Genomic DNA, 12,301 nt, shown 5'->3' with positions numbered 1-12,301 from the left:
TTTGCCCCCCAAAGCAGAGATTCTGTATCTCAACAGAATAACTGAATCAGGCCTGGCCGCCCCTTGGGGGACCTGTCTAAGCAGCTGGGGAGGTAGACACAGGCAGCCATCTGTTAAGGGTGTGGCCTGTGCCAGGCTCTGTGTTGAGTCACAGTTTATAGGCACATGGTGACTTCATCTCTGGGAAACCCCCAAGATGGAGGAACTCTGATTATCCCTGTTTTACAGATGAGGGAGCTGCTGCTCACAGGAAACAGACGGATGTTCAAGATCACACAGCTAGAAAGTGGTGAACTGGGATGGCAAACCCAGGTCCACTGACCCCTCTGTTAAAGCCGGCTGGGCAGCCTCTGACCAGTCCTGTATGACAGGCCAGGAGGCAGCAGAGGGGGGCCCTTTGCCATCTGATGAACGTCCACAGAGAGTGTCACAGCACTGCCTAATAAGCCCTGTCTCAAGTCTCTTTTTTGGAATGAGACGGTAAAATAAATAATACATGAACTCAACATGGCCATAATTCCTTTTATGTGTATTTCTTTATGGTTTCCCCATCACTCCTCAATCTTCATGTAAAAGTCCTGCCCCATTAAGTTCACACTGACTGCTCTGCCATCCTCTTCAATCACCCCGCTTGGCTTCACCTCCCACTTTTAGATGTTCCCCATCAGGAATATGGAGAAGGAAATGGCAACCCACTCCAGTGTTCTTGCCTGGAGTAATCCCAGGGACAGGGGAGCCTGGTGGGCTGCCATCTATGGGGTCACACAGAGTCAGGCATGACTGAAGCGACTAAGCAGCAGCATCAGGAATAAAGCCTTAGGCTCTTCCCTCATGGTTTTCAGCCCCTTTCCCATTACCACCATCCTTCTGGGAATTCAACAGGCCCTCTCCGCACCAACCTCCCAACCTCCCTGGTCTGGACTCCTTCAGAGCCAGTGAGGAAGTCCTGCCCCGCAACCTTAGCCAGCGACTCCCCCTAGGACCACACATAATACTGTCTCCATCGGAAACCACTCCCCGATTTCAGGATTCCAGGATTCCAGCATCCCTCCCTGACCACCCACTCCACCCCTCCATCCCTCATGAGAGGACCCCCCTGCCACCCCATGTCGCCCAGACGCCTCAAGGACAAATGACAGAAAGCAAGCAGTTACAAGCACAGCCATGAACGCTTTAATAGCAGTGCTAAGGGCAGAAGACGAGGCCTCCCTCGTCTGTGGGCAGTTTGGGGCGAGAAGCTGCTGATGAGATGTGGCTGTGACTCAGGGGCCTGGACATCCCTACTTCCTCTCGGGAGCAGGTGGTGAAGCTGTGGGCTTCGAGAAGGCACTGGGCTGGAAGAGGCGGCGGAGATTCTCATTGTTGATCAGAGCCCTCTGCACGTGCTCCGGGCTGATGCGTACCCTGTGGTTGGCGCCGGCCTCTTGCCCCGCCAGGTCCAGGATGTTGGCCGTCAGGTACTCAAGGACTGCGGTCAGGAACACAGGTGTCGCTGAGCTCAGGCGGTGGGCGCCCTGACCCTCTCGCAGGAGGCGGTCCACGCGGCTCACGGGGAACTGCAGCTCGGCCCTGGTGGAACGGGAGAGGGAGTGTCTCTTACTGCGATGGCAGTTCTGGAGGTGTCTTCTCCGAGACATGGTGTCGGCTGGACGCTGCCTCTATCAGCCCAGACTGATGATCCTGCTGGCTGGGGCCTCCTGAGATGCCAGTCTCTCTCTGCTGGCTGTGTCCCCTTGCTCAGGTCTCTTATTGCTCAGGGAGCTGCCTTTGTGACAGCTCAGGCTTTGTGATGTCATCAGTGGCCACTGGGCCCTGGATCAGGACTGGCCTAGAAATGGTTCCCTCTTTTTACAGGGAACTCTTTCTATTTCACTGTAACAGTCTAGTAAAAATAAATAAATAAACAAACAGGGGGCATGGAGAGAAAAAGAATGTTTTAATGGAAACACAGCCCTGTCTCTGGGACACCACTTCAGCTTATCTGAGCCTAGGCTTGGATTATCTTTGAACTGGTTCACATCCCTCTGTAAATTGGTGGTCACTGAGAGACATACGGAATGCCTTGTCCAGGGGAGATCCATTTGTCTCCCTTCTCATATTGTAATAAAACCAATCGTGCCTCCAATTACACATTTAAAATACTCTGCTTCAAAACTTATATGTTTGTTCTTCAGGTTACCTTTTGTTATACCATCTGCCAATCCCCTCAGGAGTTAAACAGATTCTTTGAATACATGTACATTTCATATCTTTAAGAGTGTCATGATTTTCTCAGTTTAAAAATATCTTTTAACTGTTTTGGAGGTCACATGGATATGCCCATGGACTCCCCTGTCAGAGCCAGGTAAACTCCCAAGACAGAAAAGTGCCACATTCTCAATTAAAGCCCAGGAGTGTCTTGTTTCTTCTAGGTGATTCCAAAGCCTCATGGAAACCAAGAGGATTTCTATGATTTTCTAATTTTAATTTTAAAATTTTCCTCTGAACTAATTTTGTGGTTGCTTTGTTTTTGTTCGTTTATAGCTGATAAGTTATTCCCACTGCTGGCAGAAATGGTGGAGAATTTGGTTTCAGGATCTGACCATCTGGTGACCTCTTGAAATAGGTTCACAGAGATCTAGGCTCCACTGAGTGAGAGACAACAGAGAAACTGGTTTTCCAGTCTTTGTTTGTCTATTAGCTTCTTCAAATCATACCCTCTAGAGAAGAACACTTTTTGATATTTACTTGAGCCATGGCTAAAATTATAACATTGAAGCTATAATCTCTGTTTTTCCATGCTTGTATGTCCATGTCTGTAACTCAAAAATGCCCTCACCTCTGATTATCTGAGTGTGTGATGTTTTCCTATCTTTGAATGATACTACTATAATGGACTGCAGTTGATTATAAAATCTCTTGAAGGTGTTCTGTTCTGAGTGACATATCTTGATAGATTGTTTATACAAACTGACTATTCCTAAATTTCCTTGAGACTAAAGAAACTGAATTATGGTACCTTGAGGGGCAGGAGGAGAAGGGGACAACAGAGGATGAGATGGCTGGATGGCATCATTGACTCGATGGACGTGACTCTGAGTGAACTCCGGGAGTTGGTGATGGACAGGGAGGCCTGGCGTGCTGTGATTCATGGGGTCACAAAGAGTTGGACACGACTGAGCTACTGAACTGAACTGAAATGAGCTACATTTAAACAATATACTGGGTCAGTCAAAAAGTTCATTTGGGTGTCCCTGCACCATCTTCTGGAGAAGGCAATGGCACCCCACTCCAGTACTCCTGGAATATCCCATGGATGGAGGAGCCTGGTAGGCTGCAGTCCATGGGGTTGCAAAGAGTCGGGCACGACTGAGCGAGTTCACTTTCACTTTTCACTTTCATGCATTGGAGAAGGAAATGGCAACCCACTCCAGTGTTCTTGCCTGGAGAATCCCAGAGACAGGGGATCCTGGTGGGCTGCCGTCTACGGGGTCGCACAGAGTCGGACACAACTGAAGCGACTTAGCAGCAGCAGCAGCAGCACCATCTTATGGAAGAACTTGAACATACTTTAGGACCAAGCCAAAATATTCTCCCAGAAACCAAATTACACCTTTTGTAAGAAATCAACACCTCTATATTGAAGCATTTGGCTTTCTTCCACCAGAGGAGACCATTAAAACCTTCCTATGTCAAGACCACCCATTTATCAGGATATAGCAGAGGAAGAGCCTCCACAGCAGGTGGCAAAGCTGGATTCTCATCCCTACCCTGCGACCCACTTGCCATGGGACCTTGGGAGAACTCATCAGCATCTCTGGGCCAAAGTGGCCTCAGCTATAAAATGAATACTCTAAAAAAAAAAAAAAAACCCTATTCTGTGCCCTGTTCACCCACTTTAGGTAGAAAATTTTCCTTAGAAAAAGATCATGAAAGTGAAAGTTGCCCAGTCGTGTCCAACTGTTTGTGATCCCATGGACTACACAATCCATGGAATTCTCCAGGCCAGAATACTGGAGTGGGTAGCCTTTCCCTTCTCCAGAGGATCTTCCTGACCTAGGAATCGAACCGGGGTCTCCTGCATTGCAAGTGGATTCTTACCCAACTGAGCTATCAGGGAAGCTAGGAAAAGATCATAAGCTGAGAACTGTACACCTCAAGCAGATCTCTGAGATAATTTAGTCCAACCTCCACACTGTACTGGAGAAGGAAATGGCAACCCACTCCAGTATTCTTGCCTGGAAAATTCGATGGACAGAGAAACCTGGCAGGCTACAGGCCATGGGGTCGCAAGGAGTCAGCCACGACTGAGCACATCAGCACCACATTGTATAGCCATGGAAGCTGACAGGCCCCAAGTAAACTACACTTACGGGAGACCAGAACCCAGTCTGCCCCCTTCTTCTTTCACTATTTTGCCCCACTGTGACATGAAGACTCTTTCACAGTTCAGTGGGTGAATTCTTCTCATACTACATCTCAGAACCCAAGGATCTCACAACAACAGAATCTAACCTGCCTCCCTGCAGCAAACCAGTTTTTTGCTTTAGTTGATTGTGTATTTACAGAAGTTTAGAGATATTTTCCCCACAGTGATTCGAGAACCCTAAATATAAGAGAGTAATATAATCTTTTGTGTGGGGCTTCCCAGGTGGCTCAGTGGTAAAAGAATCCGCCTGCCAACACAGGAGATACAAAAGACTGGGGTTTGATCCCTCGGTTAAGAAGATCCCTTGGAAAAGGAAATGGCCTCTCTACTCCAGTATTCTTGCCTGGGAAATCCCATGGACAGAGGAGCCTGATGGGCTACAGACCATGGGGTTGCAATGAGTCGGACATGACTGAGCAACTGAGCCTGCGCTTAACCTTTTGTCCACATTAAGGACTCTGAAGGAGAAACGCTAAATGAAACACTAAACTCAGGGCCTCCTCATTGCCTTTCCTTAGATTTGAAACCATACTCCTCAAAGAATAAAATGAAACAAATTTACTATTGCACTGCTCTGCAAACATGATTTGGGTACTGCCACCCCACGCCAGTACTCTTGCCTGGAAAATCCCATGGATGGGGGAGCCTGGTAGGCTGCAGTCCACAGGGTCTTGAAGAGTTGGACATGACTGAGCGACTTCCCTTTCACTTTTCACTTTCATGCACTGGAGAAGGAAATGGTGACCCACTCCAGTGTTCTTGCCTGGAGAATCCCAGGGACGGGGGAGCCTGGTGTGCTGCCATCTATGGGGTTGCACAGAGTCGGACACGACTGAAGAGACTTAGCAGCAGCATGGGGTCATTATCGTCTACTAGTCAGCGACAAGACCTACAGAAATCACAAGTTAGCATTTACTGACCATTCTAGCAATCTGGCTGTACAACAACACTTAGGTGAGTGGAATCATCTTGTTAAACAGAAAATGTATTAGTCCAGGTGTGGCTGAACTTCAGTGAAGTGTCCTATGTAAGCTTCATAATAGTCACGTAAAATAAGGCTGTATCAGTTTGCAACGAACTTGCACAGTGACAGAAAATATTGACACTATACCAAAACAATTTGAAGAGAACTAGGCTACACTAATTTACTGAACGAGAAGATTTTATCTTTCATAAAATTGTGGTTTTACAATTAATTTACAATGGAAACAATGAACTCAAATATCTTTAGGAGCCATCAATATGCTATAAATGAGTGAAGTGGGTCATATGTGAGATACAACAGAGAAAGGAAAGGCCCAGGATAAATGGTACAAGCAGTCAGACATCATTGGACTATAGCCATGGATGGCCAGATATTTTGATTTTCACCAAAAAAATTGAGATTTTTCAGGCAAAAAGTTTTTGATTCGTACATGTTGCTTGATAATGACTTTTCCTTTAAAAATGTCATTGTAGGGGACTTCCCTGGTGGGCCAGTGGTAAAGAATCTGCCTACCAATGCAGAGGACACGAGTTCAATCCCTGGTCCAGGAAGATCCCACATGCTGCAGTGCAACTGACCCCTGAATCACTACTACTTGAGCCTGGGCTCTAGAGCCTGAGAGCCACATCTACTGAGCCCACATGCTAGGAGCCTATACTCTGTAACAAGAGAGACCACAGCAATGACAAGCCCTTGCACCACAACTAGAGAGTAGCCCCTGCTTGCTACAACTAGAGAAAGCCCGTGCACACCAATGAAGACCCAGCATAGCCAAAAATAAATAAATAGATTTTTTAAAGATAGTCACTATAGGCCTAATAATTCCATTTGCTGACTAGATTAGGTCTGCTAAATGGCCACTTTGTAATTTGTTTTCTAGGGACATCGTATATTGCTGTTCATATAGTCTCCTCTTCCTTGAATCTCATTTTGAGGCTCTGAAAGCCCTTTGTAAAGTCAGGTGGTCTCCGGCAACTTCCTACAGGACCTGTCAGATTCAGGGGCTAGGGGAGCCTGGGCCCTTGAAACACCTCTTCTCGGAGGCTGTCTTCAGAGGGAGGCCAGCCTTATTCCCAGGCCTTGTGTTCACGCTGACAGCAATCTGACATTCCTCTCCAAGGTCTTTCCAGGCTGGACTCAGGCTCATGTCATCTCACATGTGATGTTTTCACCTGTGCTGACCTGTGTCTGTGTCTGACCCCGGCCTGCCCTGACACTGCTTTTGGTTACAGACCTGGTTTGGCAGGCACGCCCTCCCTAGCCCTTGCTCCCACTCACACTGGCTTTAGTTTTCCCACTCCCAAGGGCACTGGCTGTCACTGGTCTCTGCAGGGCTCAAGTTAGAACAAATCCTCCCTCACCAGTCCCCTTCTGTCTTTTCAAAATGCACGAAAAGCCTAACCTTGGGTGACTCCTGCTTTCCCAAGGGCAGTGGTTCTCAGCCTCTGCCTGCCCTCCTCCCCTGGTGGAGGACCCCTGGTCCTGGGGAGGAGAGGGGTGTGGCAGGGTGCCGCAGTTAGCTGGAGGACAAGCTGCCCAGGGCCCCCCTGTCTCCTGTGAACCCACAGGCACAGCTGTGAGTTCTTAAAGGGATGGTGGTACAGCTCTGCCTGAGTCTCCCCTGTCCACGTGACTCTGCACATGGCCTGCCCACACGAGGTCAGAAAAGCTCAACCTCCAAACCTAGTCATCAAACAGAGAGTCTAAAGAGCCCAGGAAGCCTGGCTCCTGCAGGTGTCACAGGGGCCACTAGTGCTGACACGGCATGGACTGTAAGGTGACACTGAGCACACAGACCTGCTAACCTGACACTTTATCCACCTACTATGACTTCTCTGGTCCTCAATGGATCCTCTGGTGTGACTTCTGGTGACGTATCCTGGAGACTACGTCTTGTGATATAACATGCCACAGCTATAAGCCAAAATCAACCACTTTCAGCAACTACACAGCTATTTAACCAACCTGGCAGGATGTGAATACCATGATTGATTCCCTGGTACCACCCACCCTGGAGGCACTCCCTGTTGTCTGAAAGTCACTGGAAGATGAGGTACCATGCCCTGGACATAAAGATGCTCCACTTCAGGGACAGGGTGGCATGGCTGGTGTCCTCATGTGACCAGCTGAAGGACTCTCTCTACCGCTGGGGAGAAGCCTGCTGGCCACTCAAATAAACAGGAGGGTAAGAGGGAGGCTTGGCTAAGGCCAGGAGGGTGCCATGGCTCTTGTTAATGATTTACAAATCTGTGTGGTGAACATCCATCTTGACAGTGAGAAAAAAGTTTCTTTTATTAATTTTTTTTAATTTATCTTTAATTGGAGGATAATTTGGCTTCCCTTGTGGCTCAGTTGGTAAAGAATCCACCTGCAATGCAGGAGACCTGGGTTCAGTCCCTGGGTTGGGAAGATCCCCTGGAGAAGGGAAAGGCTACCCACTCTAGTACTCTGGCCTGGAGAATTCCGTGGACTGTAGAGTCCATGGGGTCCCAAAGAGCTGGACACGACTGAGTGACTTTTTGCTTTACAATGTTATGTTGGTTTCTGCCATACAATGTGAATCAGGCGTAATTATACATATATTAATATTCCAAGAAAAGTTGATTAAACAAGCACCAACTCCATCAAGTTCTAAGCACACCCAACATGGTTACTCTCAAGACACTCCTGAGAAGTTGCCAAAAGCTAAGTCAGCTCCAAGCTTCCATCAACAGTGAAAGGAGGGAAATAGAGGGTGTCACCAAACAGAGGGGGGCAAAAAGGGAACTAGGGTGAGGACTGTCTGGTTCCCAGATGTAGCCCTGGCTTCCTCATCTGTACAGCACTCTCACTCTCTGTCTCCCCACAAAATTCAGCAGGCACAGGTTTTCACAGAGGCCCAAGCATCCAGCAATGATGTGAGAACCAGGTCCAGGCTAATTTACTCGTGTCCATAAGAGGATAGAAGGCTACATTCTGCTGAAAACATAGCACTGATATTACCCAACATGGTAAAATACATGACTAATATTTCCTGGAATGAAGCATGACATAAATAAAGGAAACAAACCAGACAACAACTTCCTTTATGCGTATTTCTCTACGGTTTCCCCATCATTCCTCAATCTCCATCTAAAGGTCCTGCCCCATTAAGTTAACGCCAACTTCTACACCACCCTTTCCATTCACCCCTTTGCCATCACCTCTGATTTTAGATATTTCCCATCATGAATAAATTTCATGCTAGATGCCCTTCCACTCTCTCTATTCATCCCCCTTGTCATCATCACCCACTTTCAGGTGTTCCCCATGATGAATAAAGCCTTCAGCTTGTCCATCACTGTCTGTAGCCCCTCCCAAGTTACCACCATCATTCGTGGAATTCAACATGCCCCCTCTCCAGCCAATTTCACAACCTCCCAGCCCGGATTCCCTCAGAGCCAGTGAGGAAGTCTTCATCCCAAAACCTCAGTCAGCGTCTCCCCCCAGAATCACTCCCCACACTGTCACCACTGGAAACCATTCCCTGAAATCACAGATTTCAGCATCCCACCCTGACCACACCTTTCACTCCTCCACTCTCCATGAGAGGACCCCTCACCAATGTCCCCCAGACGCCTCAACAACAAATGACATAAAGAGAGCAGTCAGAAGCACAGACATGGATTTAAACACTTTAATAGGATTTATTGATGACAGAAGCTGGGGTTCCTCAGCTGAGAAATTGTGCTTTGGACTGAGGTTATGAAGGCTCCTGCCAAGCTCTGGGGACCCAGCTTCAGCCATTCCTTCTGGATCCAGGCATCTCATCAAATAGAGTGAAGGGCGCATTCGTCAAGTGGTGATGAGGTTCTGTGTTGTCGCCCCCCGGGCTCTCCACACCCTGTGGAGAGACCTGCACACCGCCATTGGCCTCAGTGCTGACCAGATCCAGCCAGAATGTAGTCAGTGAGATAACTGAGCTTGGAAAATAAGGAAATCTGTTTGGATGAACTCAGGGTGTGGACATATTCATCCTCTTGCAGAAGACAGTCCAAGAGGCACACGAGGAACTGCAGCAGGGAGGGTACAGGATGGGCTGCTGTCTGGTAAGAGCACTCCTCACTTCGTTCTTCCAACATGCTGTTTGCTGGCTTTGCTTCTGCAGATCAAGCTCTGCTTGATTTTCCTGCTGGACTGAGTCTCTTAAGACACGTGCACTGAGCCCAACACATTTTATCCCTGTGCTCTAGTTCCCCATTGATCAGGGGACTATCTCTGCGACACCCTCAACTTTGGGATGTCACTGGTTTCCACTGCGCCCTAATCAGGCCTCAGCCAAGCCACGTCCATGTCAGAAACCTGGTCACCCCATTGCCCCCTGATATCGAGGGAAGTGTACTTGACTCTAACATTGTACAGATGTTTCCCTGGCAAACTTTTCCCTCTCTTTAGGGTACCAGACCACACCATCTGATTCTAGCCTTGTACTGTCTTTGAGGTCTTTGAAAATCTTTGGTTAGTTGGAGGTTACTCACAAACATATAAGAGATTCTGTATAGAAGAGATTAAATTGTCCCCTTCTCATGATGTCATGAAATCAGTTTTGCTTCCATGTACACATTCATTTAAATATTCTTGATCAGTATTCCTGTATCCAACAATTGATTTCTCTTTGGAACAAGTTATAACACTTTTCCCATTCCTTCACTAAGTAAAATAAAATCTTGTCCAACTCTTTGTGACCCCATGAACCGCAGCACGCCAGGCCTCCCTGTCCATCACCAACTCCTGGAGTCCACCCAAACCCATGTCCATCGAGTTGGTGATGCCATCCAACCATCTCATCCTCTGTCATCCCCTTCTCCTCCTGCCCTCAATCTTTCCCAGCATCAGGGTCTTTTCAAATGAGTCAGCTCTTTGCATCAGGTGGCCAAAGTATTGGAGGTGAACTCATGTTCACCTCGTGTTTATTATGTGTCTTGATTTTTACAGTTTGAAAAATATCTTTGGATCATCTTGGAATTTACGACGAGATGCTTAATGGATTCATCAGAACCTGGTAAACATTGTAAAGAGAGAGAAAGTGCACTTGGCGCTGTTTAAGTTCAGATGTTTCTCTTCCTGGCTGTCCTTGGTGAAGCCAAAGCACGAGAGATGTTTTTTCTCATTTTCTTTTTTCCCTCATTTTAATTGTCATCTCTACAAAGTTTGTGTTTCTGCTTGTTTCTGGTTCATGTACAGCTGATAACAGTTACTGCTATTTCAATTCCCAAAGTGAAAGTAGAAGAAAGAACCCTCTGATTCCAGCAATTTCAATATTCAAGCAGGCAAACCTCCATAGGTTTCAAGGCCTGGGAATAATTCTCTGTGGCTTGAGGCTCCTCCTTCTGACTCCAGGACTTCACCCCCTGACCATAGCTCTGCCCTCTAGGCCCTGGGCTCTGCCTTCAGAATCATCTTGCCTTTATTTTGAATGGAACACATATTTGCTGCTGAGTAGCTTTATCAGCCTGTTTTCTGTTTGTCAGATTTTGGGAGCCCCACAGCCTCCTTTCATTTCATCTTCCATCTATCCTTTCAGTTAGAGATGGCATTGTTCATGCTGATTTAACATGCTCAAGAGTCCTGTAGTCTCCCATGTGTGTCTTGAGGAATCCATGCCCTTACACAAAAGGCTCATTCAGAGATTCTCTATTCCTTGCTTCTACTGAGATGAGTCACAGCCCATTTTGCTTCATGGAGCCCTCTGTGTGTATATTCTGGTATTCTGATACCTTGGAGGTAACTAGCAAAAAATATCTAGCTACATCCTTGACATTTTTTTCTACAGAACACTTTCCTGACAGTGAACCCTTTCATTTTAATGTACTTTTGCAAACTGGACAGGCTGAGACTTTCTTGTATCTTTAAGTCCTAAGTTCCTTTTTGAGTAACAGATCTTCCCTCAATTTGTCTTTTCTCTACCATTTTCACTACTAGTAGCAAGAAGAAACAAGGGCATGCTTTTTACACTTATCTTGGAAATCTGTACTATTTAACTGAAATTTATTTAAAATTTAGCTTACAATTTAATTTGCACAATTAAATTACAATTAAATTTCTAAGCTAAATTTTCAATTCATTGCTTTTAAGTTCTGCTCTCCACATAACTGCAGGAGACAATTCACCTAAACTTTATACTACTGTGTAATAAGAATCCTCTCAAGTTTCCAAAATCATTCTCCATATTTCCTTCCAAATCTTCACCAGCAGAGGGTGTGGGAAAAAAGGAACCTTCCTACATTGTTCGTGGGAACGTAAATTGGTACAACTGCTGTAGAGAACAGTATGGAGATTCCGTAAAAACTAAAAATAGAGTTGCCATATGATCCAGCAATCCCACTCCTGGCCATATATCCAAAGAACACCGTAATTCAAAAAGATACATGTACAACAGTCAAGACATGGAAGCAACCTAAGTGTCCATCAATAGGCGAATGGATAAAAAAGATGTGGTACATATATACAATGGAATGCTACTCAGCTATTAAAAAGAACAAAATAATGTCATTTGCAGCATCAGGGATGGACTTTATAGATTGTTATACTGTGTGAACGAAGTCAGACAGAGAAAGACACATCATATGCTATCACTTACATGTGGAAGCCCCCAAAAGCCAAAACAAATGAACTTATATACAAAACAAAAATAGATGAACAACCATTTCAAAACAAGCCTATGGTTACCAAAGGGGAAGGAGGGGAATAGATAAATTAGGAGTTTGGGGATTAACAGATACACACTATTATATATAAAATAGATAATCAACAAACACCTACTGGATAGCACAGGGAACTATACTGAATATTTTGCAATATCCTATAAGGGATAAGAATCTGAAAAGATTACATATATGAACCATTTTGCTATGCATCTGAAATTACCATAATATTGGAAATCAACCACA

At 46.1% G+C, this 12,301-nt stretch overlaps 1 protein-coding gene across 1 annotated transcript; it reads right to left on the bottom strand.

Moving 5' to 3' along the window:
- Positions 1–1,150: 1,150 nt before the first annotated feature.
- Positions 1,151–1,637, bottom strand: LOC138930194 (histone H2A-Bbd type 1-like). Its single transcript, XM_070289898.1, has one exon. The coding sequence runs from the start codon at positions 1,635–1,637 to the stop codon at positions 1,281–1,283; it is 357 nt and encodes a 118-aa protein (XP_070145999.1). The 3' UTR covers positions 1,151–1,280.
- Between the last annotated feature and the right edge of the window lie 10,664 nt (positions 1,638–12,301).

Source organism: Ovis canadensis, chromosome X (assembly GCF_042477335.2).
Source record: "Ovis canadensis isolate MfBH-ARS-UI-01 breed Bighorn chromosome X, ARS-UI_OviCan_v2, whole genome shotgun sequence".
Lineage (NCBI taxonomy): Eukaryota > Metazoa > Chordata > Mammalia > Artiodactyla > Bovidae > Ovis > Ovis canadensis.
The sequence above is the reverse complement of the archived record's forward strand: the minus strand, read 5'-3'. Positions and strand labels throughout refer to the sequence as shown.

Coding starts and splice junctions, on each gene's coding strand:
- LOC138930194 (XM_070289898.1), bottom strand. CDS start 1,637: ATGTCTCGGAGAAGACACCTCCAGAACTGCCATCGCAGTAAGAGACAC.